At 45.7% G+C, this 25,093-nt stretch overlaps 1 protein-coding gene across 1 annotated transcript in view; it reads left to right on the top strand.

Annotated features, from left to right (window-relative positions):
• TMEM132D (transmembrane protein 132D) overlaps positions 1–25,093 on the top strand; it is a 207,199-nt gene that overhangs the window by 160,100 nt on the left and 22,006 nt on the right. Inside the window, exon 5 of the mRNA XM_042034985.1 lies at positions 10,070–10,213. Within this exon, the coding sequence (XP_041890919.1) occupies positions 10,070–10,213 (144 nt within the window). The remainder of the gene's footprint in view (positions 1–10,069; positions 10,214–25,093) is intronic.

Here is a 25,093-nt window from a genome sequence, read left to right as displayed (position 1 = left end):
AGATTTGCAGCATCCTGTAATCACTGTGACAGCAGCTAAAGAGGGCTGTAAAGTACCCAGCTCTGCGGGCGTCACGGGAAGCAGCGGACGTGCCGGTGGAAGAGGTGACTGGTACACATTAAAAGCTGGGAAAATGGTAGGATATAATGGAGCAGCTTGGGAGGAAGGGGCAGGACGCCAGGGACTGCGAGGTGACCGTGAGGCAGCGGCAGCGTGTGCCCGGCTGGGGACAGCTCCCGGGGCAGGAGGAGCCCGGGGAGCTGCGGGCATCTGCTCACAGGCACTGCTGCCTCTGGCCGGCCCTCGGCTGCCAGGGTCACCGCAGGCGTGTGGCACACGGAAACCGAGCGCCGAGGCAGGCTCGTGGCAGCCTGCGATGGGAGCTGATGGAGTGTTTCGCTCCCAAGGACAAGCAGAGCCGTGTAAAGCACCGGCAGGCAGAGCCCAGCAGATGTGCAGTCACAAGTTAGAGACTGCACCGAAGTTGTTTTCAGCTGAGAACGTGTCTGTTGGTAAAACAATAGGAAAATCTAAACTTATTCAGAAAATGAACCGCTGAATCTCCTTTTGTTCCAGCTCTTCTGCATTTCTCAGAGGGCTCTGATGGGGCCTGATTCCCACGCAGTCCAGGTCTGGGGAAGCCTTCCACAGGAGCTCTGTTCCCCAGTAACACAAACGCCCATCATTTACACCCCTGGCATCCTGGATATGTAGCAAGGCTTTTCCAATGAAGTTCCTGCAGCTCTGTGACCACTGACTCGTCCATGTGTTCCTGATCTGTAGTATCCAGTTCTGGCCTGTGCACAAACAGGCTCCCTCCCACACGTGATTCCGTGGGAGGGCAACGATGGATAATGGATGGATAGTGGATGGATAATGGATGGATAATGGAGTGTGGGAGCAGGGAGGGCTCTGCTACCACAGCAGCCTCTGTTCCCAGCCATGCCCAGCCTTTGCTGCGTGTCCCACATTGTGCAGACCTTCCCCAAGTCCTGCATCCTTTACGAAGGGAAGTGGGACCTGCGGATTCTCTTATCAGCAGCTGCCCTTCCCTGGAGAAGCTGCGGGTCCCCGTCCTTCCCTGTCCCCTTCCCCTGTTCTGTGCCTTGGATTCCTTCCTGCTCCACCTCTCCCATCCTTCCCAGCCTCAGCTCTCTCCCAGCTGGTCCCTTGCTGGCTGTGACAGTGCAGAAATGCGCTGGTGGCCAGAGCAGGGCGGGCGGGGGTGCCTGGTGGCACCGAGCCCTGAGTGCCCCTGCCCGTCACCCCCGGGGCAGCAGGACGGGAGAGCAGCGAGTGTGCAGCCAGGGAATTACGCAGATTTCGGGGCTGTCTGGCTCTGGAAAGCAGAGAATGACAAAATAAAACCTGTCAAATTGCTCTGCTGGGTTTCTGCATCCCAAGGGTTGCTCTGAGGTGCTCTTTGTTGGCCAGGCCCCAAGGAGCCAGTGGCAGATGGGGAAAGGGTTCCCCAGCTGTGTCTGTAGGATTCCCTTTGGACCATGGAGCACACGGGGTTAGCACAGGGTGGAAGACGGGAAGGATTCGTGTGCAGCTGGGAATACAGCCTGGGAATGACAGCACCAAGCTGTGAAAGAAACAGAATTTTAAAAGAACATACTAAACAAGGCTAGTGATTTGTTTGGGGATTGTTAATGCTTCCCTCCGTGAAAGCAGAGCTGTTCCAGTCAGTCTGACCCCCGTCATGCTGGCTCTCCTACACATCCCACCAAATATTTACTCTGCTAAACTGCATTGCCAGAGTCTCGTTGGCATCTTTTCTTTGAAGTGATACCCCAGAGTTTTCATTTTGTTGCTGGAAATCCCTGCATCGCATCCCATAGTCCACCCCTCGCAGAGCTCCCAAGCCCCCTGCGGGCACCAAACCTCTGCATTAGGCTTCCCAGCTGCAGGCCCGAGAATCAAAAGAGCCTTCCCGCTGGCACATCAGTGTGGCCCCGAGACACTGACCCCATGTGTGAAATTCTGATTGGCTTTAGCTAATTCTGCCTGACATGTCCCTACCAGTCTCCCCAGCCTCAGCAATTGAGTGGCATCGGACACAGTGTTTGCCTGTACCTGAGGCCAGATTCCCAGCTCTGCTCCTCTGGAAGGTCTCCTGTGAGGATTTCCCTCCTGTGATGGTGTCTGACAGTGCTGGCAGCCTGCTTAGGGAGAGCCAAGAAGAAATCCTCCCCAAATACGTTTGTTTGTTTGCTTTTAAGAGCAAACCTTGTTGATTATCAGCTAAAGCAGCCTGTCTGGATCAAAATCAAGTATGCACACACGGCTTCATGGAGTTACAGTTTGGGGCCTGTGAATTAATTAGCAATGTCTCTGAAGAACCACAGCCTGCCAACTCTCAGGCTTCCTGGGTCTGACTTTGATAAGCAGTGAAGGTACATGACAGCTCCCTGGGATGGTGGTAGCCTACTTAGCACTGCAAACCACCCAGACACCAAAGGATGGCTCCCCAGAAGGAAGCTAACACGATTCCTAAATGTTACACATCAAAGGGACTCCGTCATCTTAAACCTGAGACAAATTAAATTTACATTGCCTCTACAGCTAGGAAGAATGTGAACTCCCATGGGAGGGTTTTCCTCCCCAGCTGTCAGGGTGTGGGGGAGACCCAGTACAGCCTGGTGGCTTTGCTGGTAACGTCACAGCCTGTCCCAGTGCTGAGCAGCTCATTGCTCTCTCCAGACAGTTTGCCTGTGTGCTGTTTGCTCCCACAAATATAGAAACCACAGGTTTAAAATTACACATTTCAGCTCTGGGAAGTCACTGTCGGAGACCTGAAACCCTTGGGTGCCTTTATCCCAGCAGCAGAGCTGTAAATAACAACGAGCCCCGAGAAAGGAGGCAGCAGCCCTCACCGTGACTTTGTTCTTGCATTTGTTGTGTTTGCCATGTTTTACCTGCAAGGAAGCTGTTCCCTGTTGTTAGCTGGAGCAGCAGCCTGACCTTGGCTTCGAGCTGTGGGCTGGACACTGCACAAACACAAAACAAAACAAAGATCCCTGTTCTGAGCCACTGAGACAGACAAAGGTGTGGAAAAGGGACACAACAGGCAAATGTGTTTTTCTCTCCCTGGGAATGAGATGATTTCTTTCCTGGCTTTTCTCATCACTTAAAGATGTGGAGTTGCATCCTGCAATCCCAGGCAGGTGGGATTGCCCGTCTTTACCATGCACCCCTGGGAAACAAGGGAATTACCAGCCTGGGCAGCAGCGTGGCTCTGCTGGGGCAGGTACAGCAGCACCTGCAGTTGGCTGCTGAGATGCATTTCTTTCCTTCTTGAGCTTTTTACTGAACATCATGGGCTGTGTAATGAGAAACCTCTCGCTGCTGGTCATCTTCTAATGATGCCACTTTTCCTTTGTACCACCTGCCTCTCGTTTGGCTCCTTCTCTCCCTGTTCACTACGCCCAGCACTGTCTTATATATTTAGCTTTTCTTCCCCACCCCCTCCTCCAGCCTTAGCCGTAGATTCTATCTATATCGAGATGAAAGTTCGTTAGTGAGAATATAAAATAGCTTAAAGGCTTTGCAAAAGTTAAGTCTGAGATTATATATAATTAGGTATTTTTCCTGAATGCTTTGTGTGTGACAGTAGGAGGGGCAGAGAGTCTCTCTGATTAGCCCATGTTGCTTTTTCCCTACAGCACAATCCAGCTATTGGCTGTTCTCTGTGTTTTAACTGGAAAATTGGGATTGCTGGGCTTTGTGTATATTTGGGGTTTTGTTTCACCACTCGTCCTTGCCACATCTGCTCCCTGCATTGATTCTGCCCCAGTGAGGAGAAGTGAGAGCGTGGCTGGAGGTGTCACCCCCCATCACATGGAGTCTAAATTATTCAAGGCATCACAGGCTGAAGGAGAAAGGATGAAAAATATATTCAAGCATTGATTCTGCCACCCACTCCTTTCTAAACAACGGTTTTGCAATCACATTTTACCATTAAAAAAATCTATTTTCTCTTCTCTATCTGCTGTGTGGAAGAGTTGGAGTCAGCAGGTAGATCTATCCAGAGAAACTAGCATTTGGGTTTCTGTGGATGCTCCTTTTTAACCCTGTGTCAGCACATCTGACCGTGCAGCTCTCCTGCCTTACTGAGCAAAAAAGGAAACTGATTAAGTAGCAAGTGCTTGAATTAAACGTGATTAATTCCCTTATATCCCCCCTCCTCTCTCCCGTTCCCAGAGACTTGAGATTTCATTCTGCATGATGAAAGGTGCCCACATTAAACCAAACATTTAACCTTGAAGTTCATGTCAGTCTTTTCACATTTGCACATTCAGGTTTCACCATCGTTTCTCATACTTGCAGTATTTCAGCTTGTACTTTCAACTTTTCTGTTTATGTTAAAGGTCTCACAAATTAATGTGGGTTTTTTCTGGCCACTGTTCCTTTATTCTTTTGGACACAGAAGAATTGCAGCTAATTTTTCAATATTTTTTCCAGTGCATCCTAAAGAACCTGAAAACAACAGGGGAAATAAGGAAATCAGAATTAAATTTTATATATTTCAAGCTGTTTTCAAGCTCAGAGCTGACAATAACATACTACAGTGAGGAAATCTGCTTTGGAGCAATTTAGGTTTCTCTGCACCACCTTGTATCTAGCCCCACCAGCTGCTTCTAAAACTTGTACTTCAGCTGCCATAATCTTATCATTAAAGGTGGATTTAGGTTTTAAGAACCGATGAACAAACCCTTTTTCCTTGCAGCCACAAGGCTGGGAGATGACTCTGCATTTCAGGTGCAAGCTCAGCTTTACTCCAGTGCTCAGCACTAATCCCAAATAATCGAGGGGTGGTGCACGGACCCTCAGCAGCTCCTGTGGAGAGAGGCAGCTCTGGGCTCCATTGTTCAGCTGCTGCTTCCCAGCTTTTCAAATCCCTTCTCTGTCACTCGTTTTGTTTCCTACCCTTGCAGTGGTAACAGGGGGAAAAAAGCTGGGTTTGACCCCATCCATGAGAACGTCAAGCATTTAGACTTTATTGGTTTAGAAGCTTACTAAATTTAAACAGAAGCATTAACATGGCGTTGGGCTCTCTTGACAGTTATAAACTCTTCCTTGGGGGGATTTCTGTAATGCTTTCTAATCAGCTTAAGGAGTTAATTAAACAGCTGTCACTTAGCTTCTTAATTCTGAGACTTGATGCTAAATAAGATTTGAAATTAGTTATGCATGAGTGAAGCATGGATCCTCTGATATGAGCAAGATGGCTGCTAGCTGAAGAGGAGGACAATCTAGGTCTTTTTTTAGTTAAATAGTGAAAAGATTCAAGGTGGTACCCTGTATCAATGCTCTACATGATGAATAGAAAATATGTAAAAAAGAGGAGAATAGAGAACGTTAAGGAATGTCGAATGAGAGGGATTTCCAGGCAGCTGTTCATTCTCATTTGTGACATGCTTTGGACTTCAGGAGATTTCAGGGATCAGTTTATTCTCTTCCTGATTGCAGTCTGTACATAACCCAAAAGCCAAAATACCTATGGAAACCAGAGAGGGACACGCTTGATTTCTGAAATTCAATCTTTAGCCTGCAAAGATACATTCCACTGCTAGAGTGAAGAACGTCACTGGAGATCTGCTGTGCTCCTAGAACGTGAATTACAGTGTCATGGGGACTTGCCAATCCTTTTTTCCCTGTGTATTGTAGTGGGACAAGCACTTCTCCTGAAGGGTGTGAGTGTGGTGGGTGGAATGGTGCACTTCACATGCAAGAGAAAAGCAACAATATTTTATTGATAATTAAGGCAGCGAGTTAACAAAGTCCGATGGTAAATGTGGTTTGATGGGATTCAGTGGCAAGGTGCTCGAGTATTTACAGACAGGGTCACACAGAACTGTCAGGGAGAGCCTCCCTCGGAGTCAGGAGGTTCAGGAAGGAGCTCCTTGTGTACTGAACTGAGAGTGGAGTTCAGGTGCAGCTGAATCAAAGCTAAACATGAGTTGGCCATGCATTTATTTCTTCAAAAAGTATTTTTTATATATATATATATATATATATGTATACACACACACGTTCAAACATTAGGAAATACTGTGTATACACAGACAAGTGGGGGCAGAAACAGAAATTCAGAAAGACGTATAAAGATATTGTTAAAGGCCTTTTTATTCACCCTAGGAAATACAAGGCAAAAGATGTCTGAAGGGAAATTAAATTTCAGGGAAGCTACCTATTAAAATTGAAAAAACTAATAGGTATTCACTTCTGCATTTCAACTTAAATAGATGCTTACTGTGTACATCTTCTGAATATGTTTCTGCTTGAGGGCTTAATATGCTCAGTTATTTAATATGAATCTCTTCAGTAAGCAAAGAACACTCACTCCAGCATCTTCTTTAAAGTATTACTATTTATTTACCATGGTAGCAATTTCAGAGTAAAGATTACCTGGTCTTCCATTTCTAATACAAGGAGAGACATGTTTTTCTCTGATTATTATTTCATTTTATTATTGGAGGGGCTCAGTGTAAGTGAATTATAGAGATATGCAGTGTTAATAGTTAGAGAAAGTTCAGCATCTTTTTAATAGCTGCTGAGGGAATCAACTTTTAACAGTGAGACTGTTTGGCTGCAGCTGTGCAAAAGCATAACTATTCCCACCCTGAAGTGCCCTGACACCTTCTCTCCTGTAATCTATGTTAGTTATAGATAAAGAACATAATATTTCTTCAGGAGATTCCTTTTTCACTCAAGCAGCAAAAAGCAACAGTTTTAAATTACTAACTATTTAGATTTATAGCTTTTACATGCTGAGGCTCTGCCCTGTAAATCTCAGTGTAGCTAAATAAGTATCATGTTCGTTTTCTCAAAATGAAGTAATTTTCATGTGCTTTCAGCAGGGGAACGCTCAGCCCTTTCTGGCCATTAAACAAATGCCTGAAGGAGCATTTTGCTGTGCCCCTGCTGTGTAAGTTGGTGTAAATGGTTATTACTGCTCTCTGTTCAGGGGTGAGATGCAAACCAGGTGCCCAAAGAAATCATCCTCGAGTCCTTCCACGTGGACGTACTGAAATCTCTGCCAGCAGAATATCCAGCTCAGTGACTGCAGGGCAGGTCAGCCCAGTGCCAGCCCGGTTCCAACCCAGTGCCAGCCCAGTTCCAGCCCAGTGCCAGCCCAGTTCCAGCCCAGTGCCAGCCCAATTCCAGCCCAGTGCCAGCCTGCTCTGCCCTCCTCCTGCTGCAGAGACCCTGGGTGGCTTTGCTTTCCTGACACTGAACAAGCAGCTGTTGATTGAAAGTCAGAGAACCACCTCAGCCATTTGCATGAACCCCTGGCATTCCTTCTCACCCCTCACCTCCCTCATTTCTTCGGGAGAGACAGGGGACAAAGATTGTTTTGGAGATTTTTGTGATGGTCTGAGAAGCAGCAACACCATCCTGTCTTGCTCCTTGCAGGGGTACAGACCATGCACAGTTCTGAAAACTCTGTGTTTCCGAACATGGCTCTGGGGTGTGGATCCAGACAAAAGCTACAAAACTTTGAATCTGGGATCTTTGATTTCAGGTAGAGACAAGATGTATTCGCTTCCTTACCTCAGTCAGGGAGGAACGTGCTCGTCTCGTGCTTTGAGTGCTGTGATTATTTACAGCGGGTTAAGCACGGAGCTGCCAGGCTGCAGCCTCCCACGGGGCTCTGGGGCAGGACTGAGGCCGTGCCACCGAGCTGTGCAGCCAGGGGGGCCCTGGACACGCAGCAGTTCCCGGTGCATCAGATGTGCCATAGCCCAGGAGAGCAGGGCAGTGGCAGGAGCAGCTGGGGCACCACAGCCCAGCTGTACAGGCGTTCCACACAGGGGCAGGGCACAGCTGGATCAGGATGCACGGAATATCCAAAGCTAGCACTGGAAAACTTGGAGACTCTAAAGAAATTCGTGGAGTTTTTGAGAATTATTCTCAGTTACCGGCTCTTACCAGGGGAAATTACATTTGCCTTTGGTAAGCAGACCTCATTAATCACCCTGTTTCAAAGGCTTGGTTATTAAACTTCCCTTTGCTTTATGAAATAATTGCAAGGGTCACACTGTAATGGATGCACGGGAGGGAGCGAGCTGTTCCTGCTTGGGGGAGCAGCTCTTCTCAGCTTGGCACGAGGTGTGAGCAGCTTGGTAGGTGGTGTGGCTTTGAATAGTCCCAGTGAAAGGAGATTCATGCCCAAGTGTTTCCAAAATCACTAACACCAGGACATAGCACCTGGATTCTGTAATTACAGTGGATGCTCAACAGTGTTTGTTCTGTCAAGCTGCCCCCATTTGCAGCTCTGTGGAGCGTACAGGAGAGCAGCAAGAGTTTCTGAGTAACCTGCATACAGTAGCTTTGGTACAAAGCACAGATGGGGAGAAAATCAAAGAACTGGAAACTTAATTGCAAATCTGAGAACTCAGTTGCTTGAGCAGTATGTTCTGCACCGAGAACAAATGCGTGCTCAAGACAGACCTGACTGTACAGGCAGATATTCTCGCCTTTGTATGAATTATAATTTCAAAATATCTGAAGGGCTTTTGTGCTGAGGGAGGGAGAGGATTTTCTTCTCAAGTTCTCTTTTTGTGAAATCCTCTTTCTGTCTTCCCTAAAGATCATGGTGAGGATGGGGCAACCTTAGCAAAGCAGCTATCAAGTGACCAGGAGGGGTTTTTTTCTTTCTTTAAATATCGCTTTGAGTCTGAATAAAGTGTGTCTGTTTCTTTAAGTAAGAGGAAAAGATCTTTTTGATCTGAATGCTTTAGAGGAGAGAGCTCTCAGCTTCTCCCCTTTAGCCCAAGAGGCAGTAGGAGCAGCCATCATCTTCTGGTAACTTGGTTCCAATCTGCCACTTTCTTGTCTTCCACGAGTAAAACCAGGTCTCTCTCAGAGCTCATAGTGGGAGCTATTTAGATAATGAGAATTTAGCACTTGGGGGGCTTGGGAAGCCTTTATTGCACAAGAGCCAGCTGAAATCAAGAGCCTCTTGTTCGACAGGATGGTCCAAGCTTCACAGGCACAGCTCTGAAAGGCTCAGAGACCTTTCCAGAAATGAGCAGGATCTTGCAATTAGGGGTGGAAGGACTCGGGCAGCAATTTGTGCTCTGTCTTGGCAGAGATCAGCGGTTCTGTGGTGCCAGACAGAGGTGACACCGAGCTGACAAAGAGCCCTGTTTAGTCTGATGCTCTTCAGATAATCAGAACTCAGCACTTTTAACTAAGAAGTGGTGAATCAAACGGGAGGAGTGTGTTTTGCAATAATCCTCATCACAGCAGTGAGGTGCCACAGGCACCGCTCCCCACGGAGCTCACTTCATTTAAAGAGCCCAGGCCCTCTCAGCATCCCTTGTCTTTCTGGGAGAGGCTGGGTTTGCACAAGCCTCTTTAAAAGGTAAAGAAAGAGTTGTGGGTAAGTGCTTGCCCAGCAAGAGCCAGGATAAATCCTAGAAAACCGAGGAGGGTCTGATTCCACGCAGTCCTTTACATAGGACCTGAATCTTGAACTAATTCCACCAGAGAGGAAGCCCTGTGACCTGTCAGGAGAGGCAGTGCCACTGTTTACAGCCTCTGAGGTGCTGACTTGGCCAAGATTGCCTCCCCAGGAGCAGCTTAAATGCTGCCCCTCGAGCTGTGTCCATGTGCGTGGCCAGCCTGAGTGTCCAGGCACAGAATGTCAGTATTTGTAGGAAACTTCCAGAAAACAGATTTGTGGGTAAACCAGCAAGACTTGAGACATTTCTATGTGATAATCAAGATACTTAATGTGCTGCTTAGGCTGATGCCACAGCCAGGTGCTTTGTTTATGTGGTGCAGGGTCACTCCCCAGGTGCTGGGCTGCTCTAGCACTTGGTGAGCATTCCTGAAACAGCAATTAGGGCATGACAGGTCTCAGCAGCCCTGAATCAGAACTGGGAGTTTGGTTCCAGGATTGCAGGGAGGAAATCTGCCTTTCTTGCCTGCTGCACTTGGAGCACCGTTCTTGCCATAGGCATTAGGAATTACAGTAAAGCTCAGTCTAGGTGGTACTAATGCATTAATAGCAAAATACAGATACTAAAGGGCCCTTTTTTTTCTTTTCTCTTAGGAAGCAGAGATCCTGAACACAGCTATTCTCACTGGGAAAACAGTGGCTGTCCCAGTCAAAGTGGTTTCTGTGGAAGATGATGGGACTGTGACTGATCTCGTGGAATCTGTGGAATGCAGATCATCAGATGAAGACGTCATTAAGGTAGGACCAGGCTGCTCCATCACACCAAGGCAGAGGCCCTGCAGAACAGTGCTGCTCTCTAATGGAACGAGTTCTTTTATTTTCCTGACTGCTCTGCTGCTGGAACACCAGCATTTATGATTGCTGTTACTGCTGTGTAGCTCGGTTCAGTGAAGCAACAAACCAAACACAAAATCACAGTTTTCCATCCTGCTCGTCAAACACTCGGGATTGTCTGACACTTCCCACTTTCCAAGTGTTTTCAGAGTTCCCTGTCCCTTTGCCTTTCCAGTTCCATGGGCTGTGTAGGTTCAGGAGTGTTGGCAGCTGTACTGCTGCTCTCAGTCGTGGCTCAGGGTGTGCTTTGCTGGCCAGGGTGAGGTGAGAGCTCGCAGGATTGCCTTTAACTTCCTTTTTCCTACTGAAATTGGAGGGTCAGACTGGAGCCTTAAGAAAATCGGTGCTTCTTGAAGGCTTTCAGCAAGTACCAATATTAGTACTAAAATCCTGTAAGAAATGGTGCGTATTTCTCTCTGCTTGATGAATGATTACGTGGAAGGAGCTGCTCAGCAGTGGTGGTGGTGGCAGATAAGGCACAGAGGGTTCCAGCACGGTGACACACACTTGCCTTGTCTGCAGCAGCTTTTATCTTTTCACAAACTCCTCTGTGGCTGTCACTGGAGAAGAGGAAACAAGAGATGTGGCTACAAATAAAAGTTAAAATTGATTTTTTTTTTTTCCCCCCAGATAACCAGCATGTCACAAACTGATTACAAACCCTCCAGGCCACCCTCCCAGCTGCTGGGAATCGCTGTTATCCCATTAACTCCTGGGCACTGCTCCTTATTGAGGACTTGGCCTCTGGGAGGCTTGCCTTGCCAGGAGCTGCCTGGGTCGCTGAGGGTTCTGCCTCTCACCCCGGCTCCTTCGGGTGTGCACTGCAGCAGCTGAGGGCTCTGTGGAGCTCCAAAGCCTCCCTGAGCCCCAGCACCTCCAAGCCACCCTTCCTGGTGGGCGTTTTTTGCCTCTGTAGGCACAAATGAGTAGATTCTTGTTACTGTCATATGGGAAACTGTTGGAAGTTTGAGGCGTACCCAGGTTTGGTGGCTTCGTGTCACAGAGCCAGTGACAACTCGGGGCAGAGTAAGGGAGAAATAGAGCTGGGCAGAGGTGTGAATGGTCTTTCTTGAGCTATCTCTAAAGATCTTTTCTAACAACAACAAAAAAAAGGCGATATTTATGCTCATTGGACTTGTTTTAAATAATTCCTTTGTGGTAATTTCTTACACATGAGATGAACCCCAGCAATTTCAAAGTTTAGTATTTTTTATGCTTCCCTTTTAGAATCTACTCAGTGTTCCTGTTTATCTGATCAGCCACCATGTTGGTATCTTCTGATTAAATGTGTCTTTCTGACTGTACTGGTAGTAACCTTTAGGGTTTGAGGTTTTTTTCTTCTATGAAACCCTTTTGTATCTGGTAAATCTGCTAAATATAGCAAATTGTTGGACTTGATTAATCGAGATTTAAAAACAGAAGGAAATTATTTGTCCTTATGTGTGGGAGTTAATGGACTAAGTCCTTACAAGCTCACTCATCTACTATTTAATTTTTTTTTTTTGGTGAATTGGAAAAAAAAATTTTGAAAGCAAATATATCATTTGGAAGATGTAAACAATCAGCTTTGCTTTCTGAAGTTTCAGTCGTTGCCTGTAAGGACATGAATCTACCAATCAATGCTCGTGAGTTTAATCTTATTCATGTGCACACCATTAACAGTGGTGTCAGTGCCAGCCCTGTGTCAAACCAGGCTGTCACCAGCAGAGATCAGGACGTTCTGGGCTCCTGCTCTCCCCTCTGCAGCAGCAGAGAGGTTTCTGCAGAGCTAAAATGAGTTGCCAGTTTAAAGTGAGCTCTCAATTGGAACTGTCTCTCTGAGTTTCCAGTTTACCTGCTCTGTCTCAGGCCAAGCCTTGTTCACGGGCATCTAATGAAGATAAAGATATGTAATTACTGGCCAGCCTTCAGCATGCAGCAGTAATTAGAGTTTCTGTTCTCTGGGCGTTAGAGCAGTGAATAGAAAATGGAAAAAAAATCTGCTTAAGATGCCCATTGAAATATAAAGACTAAGATTACATTTCTCCGGGTCTTTACTGTTGCTGTTTTTCAGTGCATCTGTCAAGTAGCATCTAACAGATTGATTATGTCTTCGTGGCTTAGCTTTTATTGCTAGTTTTTTGGTGTTGATTAACAATGAGATTAAGCTCATTTTCCTTGCACAATGAGGATACCTCATTCTTCTTTTCATTTCAGGGTCCACATTTATTACTCACTTCTTTCATCTGAGACTTCAAAGAACTTTAAAGAGCTGGTCCAAACTCTGCACTGACTCATTTCATGCCTAACTGCACCTACCTGAACTTGGGTGAATATGTCAGAGCAGAATTTAGTCCACTGAAACGATACTTCTATTGACAAATGATTATCAGAAATTATTTGGTCCAGCATGACAGAGTAACCACACCAAAAAATGGAGGTTGTTACCGACTCTGTTTCACAAATGAGGACTGTGAGACACAGAAAAGTTAAGGTGTAAATTTCAAAGTGCTCTAAAGTTCTGTCCACTTGTAGATGGCAAAACTCCTACTGAATTAGTGGAAAAAAAAGAGAGATTTTTGAGCAGACTTTATTTTGCTGAGTTATTAGTAAGGGATAAACCCTCAAGATGATTTAAATCAAGAATGAGGAGAAAAGAAAAATCAGCTTCTTTTAATCTTCCATTTTGAAAAGACATTTCTGTTTCCAAATAGCCTTTTTTTTTTTTTTTCAAGGCTCAACAAAGCCTGGAAGTTTCCAAAGCAACACTTGCCAGTGCTCTGGGTTTTCAGTTTGATGAGTTAATTGAAAATCTGCGTTTTGGTTTCCCTGAAACAAAAACACCTTTATGTTCCTTTTGTTTGATCAGACACCTGAAAGTTCCAGTATTCTGAGCTCTGCTCAGAAGCCACTTGACAGAAGTCACACAGTGACTGGTGCCAACACTGGGAACAGGATTCAGTTCCTCTGCCCCTTTTTTGTGCTGTGCTGTGTATTTCATAGAGGACTCCACTCCAAATCTGTGTGTTACCCAAACTTGTGGCTTTTCCAACAAAGCACCTTCAGCTGATTTCCTCCTAGAGCACCTTGTGCTCCTGGGGCCGCGGCAGGTGGGCTTTTTGCTCTTGTGGGGCTCGGGGGGTGCAAGGAGGGTTGCTGCTGCTGGCATCCTTGGCACAGCCTGGGCGTTACCCCAGAGCTGTGTGCTGTGCCCAGAGCCCTGCAGGGCCTCTCTCACTGCCAGTTCCCATTTCCCAAAGCTCTCCAGCCCGTCCTGCCTGCGGGGGGCTTGCCTGGCGCTGCTCTTGTCCTCTGCAGGGTCTCGTGGGTCTGGCTGGGCATGAGAGGCCGGGCAGGAGCGCTGGTCCCCCCTTGCTGCCCCGGGATGCTGCAGAGCGGGGCAGCCACCGCCGCAGCAGAGCTCCGGGCTGGCCCAGGGAAGGGCTGGTGGCTGCTCTGCTCTGACACCTTGGAGTGTTTTAGAGGGGAGAGCAGCACACCTGGCAATTTGTAAAATATTGCTGCAGGCTAAGAAATCTTGCAATAACACTTAGTGTGGTTTTATCAGTGGCAAAATAACGTTGTTTTAATCATGTGAGAGACTTTACGGAAGCTGAAGTGTCAGAGCATTTAAAGTAGCCTGAAGCAGACAGTGTTTTAAAGCATTAAACTTTTAACAGCTGTTCCTTTTCTTTCTTACACTGGTGCACTTCAGGGAGAAGTTGAATCCTTCTAAAGTCAGTGGAGTGACAGAGTAAAAACTCAAAGGGAGAAAATTGAGTCCAGGATTTTATCTGCTCCGTAGCTGAGCACTGGCAGCTCCGGTGCTGCAGATCTCAGCACTGTGCTGCAGTGGCAGTCCATGGGTATTCCTCTTACAGCCCATTCCTGGATCCATGGGATCACACACATTTTCAGCTGGAAAGGAGAACCCTCACAGCTGCAGGGCAAAGGTGTGAGCCCCCATGGAGGCACTGCAAGGATACACCAAACTTTGAAACCAAGGGTGGGAGGAATCCCAGTTTCCTGGTGATCTCTGAAGTTTAAGCCAAGCTTAGAGTGAGTTGAGATGTTCATTGTGGCTCATTGGGTCTAAAAACTGACCAGGTCAGACGGGGGAAGCCGAGTGCTCACCCTGTGCTTGCTGCAGGGGATTAGTGCAGGAGAAGGACAGGAGAGGAGGAATCCTCCTGCACTGGGGATGGGGCAAAGTGAGAAGAGCAAGCCCCTGTTAGAAAAGCAGTGATCTGGTAAACTGGCTAACCAGAATGTGCAGTATTTTATATATAATATATAATATATAACATAATTGATAAATTTGTGCCTTGGGAGTTCAGTGAAGATCAAGTTCATGCCATGGTTTTCCATAATGTTATTTATCTCACCAGCTGAATTGCCTTACTCCATCCAAAAAAAATTTGATCCATCTTGGAAACAATCTTGATTTAAGTCAGCAAATGTATGTTTTTGTTCTCTGCAATGTCTAAACATTTCATTTTGATAGAAAATGAAGAAGTCATGTCCTGTCATTTAAACTCAGTTTTACTATTCCTGACATTGGAATCTATCTGACCTTTTCACCTTAGGATGAAGCAACTTTAAAAATGAAAATGCTTTTTCTGCTCTGCTCTGGTAATCAGGATACAGGACAATCTCAGAAGAATGCAGTGTCAAAACTGAAAGTTGTAATAATAACTGTAGAGTTCAGTTCATGTGCTGCTGGTGTTGGTTATAAAGGGACAAGGCACAATTTTAATCTCTCTCTGATATGAAAAACAGATGTGGCAAAGATGAATTCTGAATGTAGAACTGATACAACAGACTTGCCTCTCGCAGGAATTGTATGAAACTCACCTAAAGCTGTTGAAGTTACTGGATTTGTCTCTTTCATATTCTGCCAATTCATCATTCTGATGTGAATCTTGGGAAGTAACAAGGTTTCTGCGGTGTTATTTGCCTATTTGTAATCATCCATACTGAAAGCCCCAGTGGGACAGCCACTGTTGCCTGCACTCCCTTTGTATTTCTGAAAGACTGGAAGCTCATAAGATAAAAAACTTCTCTGTAATGGAAAAAAAAATCCAAATAATTTCTGAATTGAGGCTTTTTCAAAATTCTACAGAAGATACCCAGAAATCTGGGGGTTTTGTGCTTCATGGGAAAGAATATGTGTTCTTGTGGAGCCAGGGATGGTAATCTCTTTCTGTGGGTATTTCTCTTCCTTTATAGCGAGGAGTATGTCTATGTCCATAAAAAGAATGAGGCAAAATCTAAAGAACATCCCAACAGTAATGCCAAGGGGGATCCCAGTGAGCAAATTTAATCATTTGCTGAACCCAGAAGGGGCTGATGAATGTCCCTGATGTGCTAAAGCACTGCTAAGGTGCAGTTCTGTGACAGTTTAAAGCTAACACGGAGCTGCCATCCCTGTCTCTGCTGCCCAGGAGTGAAAATGGATCCATTTCTTTCTCTGGTGAATGAACTGTCTGCCTGCTCAGCTCCCTGCCCCCTGAGTGAGTTCATTTGGGATGCTCACAGTGCCAGCACTGGGGAAGGAGTGACACTGGAGCAGGGATCAGTAGCAGAGGGTGAGGATGGCCAGGAGTGCTTCTTGCTGTTGTGTGCTTGCTTAAATGACACCAGGGCTTTGCACAGGCATTCCCTTGCTGTCACATCATTAGCCTGACCGTCATTCCCATCCCTGGAGAAGGCTGCTCCCATCCCTGTGCCTGTGAATCTCCTCAGGGAAGGTGCTCAGGAAGGATGGTGAAGATTTTCCAGGTGCCTCACCTGAGTGTCAGATCTGGGCAGTGGGAGACACCCCTGTGGGTATGTCCAAATCCCCTGGACTTGCAAAGGGCATTTAGGGGTTTTTAGCTGCTTTCCAAACCCTCCTCATTGCACACTGAACCCTAGTTTTGAGAAATGCTTCCATGAGAAGAGATTGGTTTATCTCTAGAGAAAATGTGCTGAGGGAGGAAGGAGCAGACAATGCAAAGGGAAATGAGTTCCCTGCTTCCTTCAGCTGGGCTGAGGCAGCAGTGCAGCACTGAAAGCACGTGGCGATGTTCCACTGATGGGAGTGAGCTAAACTGGGCCCAGATCATCCACCAGCACCTGTCTCCAAAGCAGGAGCTTGCATTAATGACTATAAATTGCCATTCTTCCTCTTAAAAAGTTCCCAGTGCATTCTGCAGTTGCAGTGGCCATGTGCCACTCTCTCTGATGAGGTGAGGCGTTCACAGCTCCTGGTGCCAGCTCCGAGCCATCCTCCCGATCATGGCACAAAGCTCGGTGTTGCTGTTACCACAGCGAGAAGTTACACAATGCCATGTAAATGACTGTCTTCTCAGCCCAACTGAGGACTTCTCTGGACACATCAGGTACAGCATAGCCACTAAATTATTTGCTTTTGCTTATCATTTGCAGGACTGTCCAGATGTTGTATTGGGTGTGGAAGGGGTTGGTCTTGCTAAAATAAAAATACATGTGACAAGACATTTTCAGCTGATTTAAATGTGCTCAGATCCAAGGGCTGTGTCAGTATTTGCTGAGGATGAGGCTCATGTTCTGGAGTTACAGAGAAACTGGTGGTCAGAGCTGAAGTATCCTGAACATTAGCTATGGGATACTTGCAGGATTCCTAGAGGTCTCAGAGGCAATTGGAAGAACAGGGCTGATTCTGGACATACATCTGTGCAGGAAAAGGGGAGGCTGCATGTGTTAGGAAGGCTGGGGTCGAAAGGGCATCATGAACCTGAATTTTCAATGCTGTCCTGTTCTGCCTTCGTTCTAATGAAGGAGGGAATCACGCTCTAATGGCTAAACCTGGATGGGATTTTAGGTGCTGCAGATTCTAATAAGGGCTCAGCCTGCACACAGCGTGTGACACTTGATTTTCATTTCTTCCTTAATAAGATGGGATCACAACTGGATAACCCATTGCATGGTTTCTGAGAGGCTGCATTGAAATGTGCTGGTGATAGCGTGGGCTCTGGCAGGTGCTTTCAGCTGTGACATCGCTGTGCCATTGTGGGCCCTGGCACGTCATTTATTTGATCTGTCTCAGCAGAGACACACACAAAAGGTGTGTAATAGCTCTGAATTACCTTGACAGATAAAGAGCATTAATGCTAAATCCCTGAAGATTTGCTTTGAGACATAAAATGTAATGTATAAGCATCGTCATTATGGTTGTTAATAACATACATAACCCTAACTAGGACAGAGCACAGACTCTTCAGAAATCACTCCTGTTAAATTTCACTTAATCACAGCCCATACAAAATTCTGTCATGATAAAATATCAGTGCCTGAGTAAGGAAGGATTTAGAAATACTTTCAAATTTCTTATGTAACAGAGTCTGTGAAGGTCGGTTGACTGAAGATTCCTCTCTTTCGTTCACTGTCTGGAGCATTTTGCATTCCTTTTAGGATGGTGACTTTTGGCTACCCATGTACTTTTTCTCTTTGCAGTGATGTAAAAAAACTATGCAGTACTTAAGGATTTCAAGAGAAAAGAAAGTATACATATATCAGTCAAACACATGTGAAAAGTGTTTGAGATGCCAGAACACAAGTTCTCTGAGTGCAGTTTATCACCAGAAATGATTATCTGTAACAATTATCATGCTTTACACATGTGGCAGGCTCTGGTCTCCTTTTCTGAGACTGTGGCTTGGGTGCTGTATTTGTTTGTAGGACACACTGGTGCTATGGTTTCCCCCATCAGCTGCCCACAGAAATGCTGAACAACTTTCCTGTTTCAGCCTTGGTTTGCAGCATTGTCCTGTTTAACTCGTTATTGGATGATAAGCCTGATTTCTGAACCAATTTAGGCATTCAAATCCAATTAATTTAATTGCAAATTAGAAACCTAAGCACCTACAAAAAGTGGCTTTAATGGCTCTTCAATTTTAGTTAAAAGTGTAACTGTGTATTTAGAGCAGGTGGGTATTACACAAAGCTGATATTTTCTCCCAACTTAAATAATCTGTTCAGTATAACAGCTATTAAAAATAATGTGATTATTTGCAAGCAGGTAATTATTTTGCAGCTGTAAAGGGGTTTTGTTTGAGTAAATTTAGGGCATCTTCTTTAGACTTCGGGATTTGAGTGCCCTCAGCAATTTCTTTGAGCATTTGTGAGCATGTAAAAGCTGTTGTAGTGTTTGAGATTTTGGGCAGACCTGGAGCTGATACCAAAATGAAATCTATGAATATGACGTTCCATTACATGCTCCATTTCATTCCACTAAAAGGCAGAGAGGGAGAAGTGAAACTTCAGTAATGAAGGGAAGTATCATTTGTCCTGGTGAGTAGGCTTCTAAAGGCACAATGGATGGTACTAAACTGTATTTTATGCATTGTCTGTGAGCATTATATTAATTGCACTTGACTGTCACTGAAAAAAAAAGTCGGTCTCACATGCACACACACACACAAGTTCTGTTAATGATTGGATCTCATTTCTGCCACTGAAAATCCAAATTTAACCCAGTGTAGTTAATGGGATTGCTCTGCACTGTATGTGATGAAGAGAAGTCTGTTCCTTCCTGGGAAATTGTTTGTGTCTGAGCACGGCTCTCGCTGTCACTGGATGGGTTTGTCTGGCGTCGGCTTCCCGCTGAAAGCAAAGATCAGCCAGAGCCAATTTCACTTGTTCCAGTGCCGCAGCCATAAGTCAGCCCGTGTTTTCTTGAAAGTTCTTCACACGTTTTGATGATGCTGAGCTGAGTTTCAAGCTCGTAACAAATCTTGAAAGCCTCTGTTTCCCTGGGGCTCAGCATTGCATCGCAAGGATTTCACACAGGCCTGCAGACGGGATGAGAAGCAGCCCCTCTGGCACCACAGCTGTATGTGCTGTGCTAATTTTTGGAGACACCTTGACGTGTAGTTTTCCAAATTGTGCCCTTTGTTCCCAGGTTAAACAATGTGTGTGTCTAATCTCATCTGGAGCTCTCTCTTCTCTGAGCAGATTCAGCTGGACAGCATTCATTGATACTCATTTCTTGCAGCTCAGGCTGCTGGGGCAGCTGTGTGGTGGTGTGATTAACCTCATCCTGGGCTCTTTGGTACCCAGAGCTGACAGTTGCCATCTGATATCCTGCGAGGCTAATTACTGATAAGAGTTTTCTTCACAGGCTGGTTGGTGGTTTTGTTGCTGTTGAGTGGGTGAAACCGAGTGGCTAAAACAAGACATTAAGTAGCATAAAGTGTGCTCAACACAGGAAAACTGCACAAAAGAAATTATTGGGGAAGAAGAATGAATGGGATGGTCCCAGAACCTCATTATCTGAGAGAGGACTTCCTTCACGGACCAGCACAGGAAGCAGTGACGACAGAATCTGTTCCAGTGCTGGTGGAGCCCAGTGTGTTCTGGAGCCAGTCCCAGGGCAGGCCAGGCTGTGCTGGCAGATCCCATGGGCACTGCAGGGCTGCCCTGAGTTTTAATGAGTTTTTATCGTAGAACCGCAATGAGGCCGTCACTCAGGCAGGCTCTTGTGCAGTTTGGTGTTTTCTTTCCCTGAGCCCAGCCTGGCACTTGAGGAGCTGCCCCTGCGGTGCCCAGTGCCATTATCTGGAAAAACCTCGTGTGGTTCCTTTCCCCTTCACAGCAGGACAGGAGTGCAGGTGGGCCAGAGCAGGGGACAAGGCTGACCAGAGTGTGTCTCTGAGATGTAACTCTGAGATATTCCATGCTCACTGAAGAAAGAAAATAAGGAAAAGCCGTGCTGAAAACAACCTGATTGTGTCTGCATGGGTATCATGGCAAAACAGAGGCAAACTGCTGAGGGTGATTTTCTTACAAAGATATAAAATGAATGCCAGCTTCCTATGGAATGGACCCAGCAGCAGGATCTCCCACTGTCCAATTGTCTGCTCCACTAAAACTTACCTAGCCTGGGGCTTTGGGGGGCTTACATCAAGCCTTTCATTTGTTAGAGGCATATTTTACCCTTTCACGTGAAATGTAGCCTCAAATACAGAAAAGAGCAGTTTCTAATTAAACTCCTGCCTAAATCCATTACAGCTTGTGAAGCCACTGAGACAGGGAGATAAAAAGAACTTTAATGATCCCAATATGTAAATAGAGATGTAAAAGTTTGTTTGGAGAAATGAAGGTTGGAGGCCAGATTGGAAACCAAACGTAAGCCTCTTGGTAGAAATTGAATCACTGCATTAGTTATCATGGATTTTCGTAGAAATAAAGTAATAATGCACATTCAAGTTTCAGTTCGTAAATATGAAGTGGCAGCCTCTGAGTTAGCAACTGAAATTATATTATAGACCTAAGAAAGAATAATAGAGGAAATTGCAAAAGCATAAGAGAGAGTTGTAATGGAATTGGGCATGGATATAAATACAAATCATGAGAGGGAGATTGATTTAGTGGAAGACATGAAACTCAGAAACTCGAGGTGTTAAAAAGATCATCTGCTCATCTGATAAAGAATGCCTAAGGCTGCACAACTTTTAGCTGAAACAGCCAGATTTGCTTAAGGTAGACGAACTTTAAAATTGCATGAGGAATAATGTATTGCAAGGGAGCTTGCTTCTGCAGGACTCAGTTGCTGTATTAAGAAAATTACCTTTTCTCATAAATGTAGTCAGAAGTTTTACAGAAGTTCTGGGAATGAGGAATTGCTATAATCCAAAGAGCCTAAACAGTGACATTTCCATGCCAGCCAGCAATGGGGGTTTGGAAGAAAGCCCTCTTGGTGAACTGAGTTGTCCAGGCCACTTCTCTTCTTTTTTGTCTGTAACAGGAGGTAGGACAGCTGCAGATTCCCTGTGAGTGGCTCCTCCACCTAAGGGTCTGCTAATGTGGAAAGATTTGTTTCAGCTTGTGAAAGCCTTGCAGGACTCACACCTATCCATCTATGACTGCAGAGCAAGGGAAATCTCCCCTGTCTGCACACGTCTGAGGGAAGAAGGCTCAAAGATCCAGATGAAATTGTGCTGAAACCTCCTCTCAATATCTGAGGGTGATAGAACAACTCTTTTTTTAGTTTGGAAACCAACAAATTGGAATTGCAGCTTCATTCCCAGCAGTCCTGAAGGTATGAATAACTCCACGCCAAGATTTGCAGCAGTCATGGTTGTCTTGCAAATATCACATCTTCATTTCCCTTCTCCCTCTGTTATATGGAGTCCTGCTTTTCAAATGACAAGAAAAGGGTTAGGGACCCTGTTCCTACTTGCTGTATCTCAGTCCACTGAATTATGCACGTCCATACACAGAGATTGGGTGAGACACAGCAGAGAAGAGTCCAGGGAGGAACCATGCACATCCTATAATCAGCTTTTCTCTTCTTCTAACGTGATTTTGCATGGTAAGGATCACCTCTGCTTCTGAAAAAAAATCTGAATAGCCTTAGCAAGTCCAGAGCATCTTCCTGAGGCAGACAGCCCTTATTCACCTGAGGGGGAGTTTGATAGCTCACCTAAAATTCCCACAAGGAGTTCTGGGGAAGTGTAGAAGGCTTTGTGGCGCCCACTGAATGCCACAGCAGGCAAAGGGCTCCCTGTTCCTCAGAGCTCAGTGGATGAGTGACAGCCATCAGACAACGACAGTTCTCGAAGAGAAAGGCCCCAGGCTGAGCTCAGCGATGGCACAGGCGTTCCTGGGCAGCTGCAGCTCCAGCTTAGCTCAGCTTCACCCCAGTAAAGCTCAGCCCTTGCCATCAGCTGTGGCCTCAGCCCACGGTGAGCGTGCAGGATAAACCCAAATGAGCTGCTGCCAGCTTGCATGAATTATGTGCATCTTCCCAGGGAACTTGCCACGGAGCTGAGCTGTCCAGTGTGTTCGTGCCGTCTGGAAACCGAGAGGAGAGGCTGCAGCTGCCCCCGGTGCCTGCAGGGACTTGGGGGATTTGCAGAAGGGAAGCACTGAAGGCACAGCACCCACACTGAATCCATGAGAGTGGGGGGGTTGGCCACGAGGTCTGTCTAAAAGAGCACGTGTGTCTGTGGAATGCCCGAGGTGGGACAGGCTGCCCTGTGGTGTCACTCGTGTGCCCGGCAGAGACCTGAAACTCTCGTGGATCTGCCTGAACCCATCAGCAGTGCCATGAAAACTGCTCCACTCATCTGCCTGGGAATGCTGAAGCTCTGCTTCTCCAACCCCTGTGGGACAGACAAGCTGCTGCCTGGCACAGTTGCCCTGTTCAGTGTCCAGAGTTTGCCTAAGCTTTAAATAGGAGTTTTCTGGAAAAGATCCAGCTACTGAGAACACAGACCCACCACCTGCTCATTTCTGCAGCTTCCACACCCTGGTGTCCTCACATGAAATACAGCTTCACTGGGGCTTCTTGATCAGCCATGAGACTTTGTTATTAACATCATCAATTCCTAACCCCTGAGAACATGCAAGATGTGTCGATACAACAGGGTAGCTGGTGTTCAGATGGAGTCTCTCTCACAATCTGGCTGTTCTTTCTTCGTGGTTGTTTGAAGATAGTTCAGATACCAAGCTTCAGGACTCACCTCAATTTCCCAGTAAACAGATCCATGGTACGAGTGCTTGTCAGGATGGAAGGAGTGTGAAAGCTTTTGGAAGATCAAAGCAGCACGACTCCCATCAGAGTCAATACAGAACAAGCAGCTAAAATCTTACAAAATGCTTTCAAATTATCGTCCACCTTCGATTCCCTATCCTCGCTGAAACCAGCTCCTGAAATGTTTTATTGAATGTGTTCCTCCGTCAGTTCTCTGAAAGAAAAAGGAAGCTTGGAGGAGCTGTGGGCTCAGGTTGGCAGCAAGGTCCTCTGCTTTCCCCTGGCTGCCCTGCCGTGCCACCCCCTTGGCTGCTCTGGGAGCTGGGGCACAGCTGGGCTTTGTTATTTGGTTATGGGGGAAAAGCTGATGTTTTTCTACTCTTACATTGACCCTGAGCATGTTCTGAGAGCTGTCCTTGCTCTACTGCTGTCAGACCCAAGCCCCCCAGAGCCTCAGTGCTGTGTCTGGGCTGTGGGCACGGGCAGGGGTTTGCTCTTGCTGTGCTTGGCATTGTCTCTTTGAGCACATTTTTATTAGGAAAGCACCTGCAGCATCTCCCAGCAGCACCAAGCCTCAGTGCCCAGGAACTGCAGTGCCCCATCAGAGCCTGTCCTGTGACAGCCAGAACAGACATGAATAAAACATAAATAACAGCACAAAAAACGCCTTTTATGAGGTCAAATGGCAGAGATTAAATAGAAACTGCATCTCTTCAGTTCTCACCTGGACTTCTACCCATTCCACGAGTGTGGGTTTGTTTAATAATTTTTTCTAGACTATATGAGAGGAAATGCTTCTGGCCGGGCTTTCCTATTTATGCTAAATGTAGCTGTTTTCATTGTTTGGTTGATTATTCTCAGACATCAGAGTAATGAGACGTCATTTCTCATCCCAGATAGCACTTGCAGATAACATTCCCCAGCATTTTGTGGCCATGGGAAAGCTTTGTAAACAGTTAATTCCTTTCATTCCTCAATAAGGATAGTGATACCTGCACTATATAAACAGGTATTTATATGAAAAAATGCACACAGAGACACACATTTATGTCATAAGCAGAGCCCTCACTGTGATGTGCTTTACAAAGTGTTGTCAGGAAGGTTTTTTGCAAAATGCTGAAATGCTTTTAGATAATGGGAATAGTTCAAATATAAAATGTTCATCATCAGCACCATTGTTGTTATTATTTTACCTGACCGTGCAAAGAAAGAGACACAGAAATGAGACGGTATTGATCCGTGGTGATTTCACTGGGCCTAAGCCAGGCTTTTGTTTAGCTGTCTGAGGAAAACAGGATGCCTTTTCTTCCATCTTTTTAATATGTTTTTTTCCTTGAATCTTCTCGATTTAATGAAATGTGATCAATTTTCAGGCAGTGGCTTGTCTTGCACATCAGAATGCTTCACGAAGTGATGTAAATTATCACTGCTAGTGCTATAAATACAGGTGAGAGTATCTTCAGCATTTTCTCACTTCTCATAAGGAAAGAAGAAAGTTCAAAGTAACATTTACTTTGTGCACTGCAAACTTATTTAAATTGCCTTCCAGTAACTGAAACCGCTAAACTTTAGTTCAGTGCAGGGCGGCAGGAGGGTGCTGAGCACAGCCTGCCTTCGGAGGAGCTGTGAGGGGTGGCTTTCACAGGGGCTGTGCTCTTCTGCCTCTGTTATTGTGCAAAACATATTTTCCAGTGCAACAGGACCTGCTTTTGCGTTTGTGATCAATATTGAATCTGAGGAAGAAAGATGAAATACTTGTTTTCTTTTCTACCCAGAAAACCCGCATTTCTTGTGGATGACATGCATGGACTACAGACAGGAAAAGTTGTGCGTCCCATATCTCACTATAAGGCTTAAAAATCACTGAAAATTTCAAACTGAGATGAAAGGAGCAATATTTCCAGATATGGAAAACATTCCTGAAAGTCATTTGTCTAAGCGGATCTTAACTATTACTGCAGTTGTTAATTATCATCTTCCAGTGCTCAGTGATCCCTAGAGCTGGAGAGTTTCTAGTCAGATCCTTTCTAGTTCAAATCCTTTTCTTCACTGATGTCACCAGGCCAATCCTTCCCCATCCTGCACTTAATTGGTTTTATCCAACTTTATACTTTGCCCTTACCTTTCTTCAGTCTCATCTATTTATTTCAAATAATTTTCTACACTACAAAATTCATTTTAAATTCTAAGCTCGTTCTCCAGAGAACTTCTAACCCCTCCCAGCTTGGCATCATCTGCAACTTTAATGAAATTAATTAAATGAAAATTAAATGAAAGGCTCCCATTGACTTCAAGGGGCATTGGAG

Source organism: Corvus kubaryi, unplaced genomic scaffold (genome assembly GCF_017639235.1).
Source record: "Corvus kubaryi isolate FWS band 111438036 unplaced genomic scaffold, C.kubaryi_AGA036_p1.0 37382, whole genome shotgun sequence".
Taxonomy (NCBI): Eukaryota; Metazoa; Chordata; class Aves; order Passeriformes; family Corvidae; genus Corvus; species Corvus kubaryi.
The sequence above is the reverse complement of the archived record's forward strand: the minus strand, read 5'-3'. Positions and strand labels throughout refer to the sequence as shown.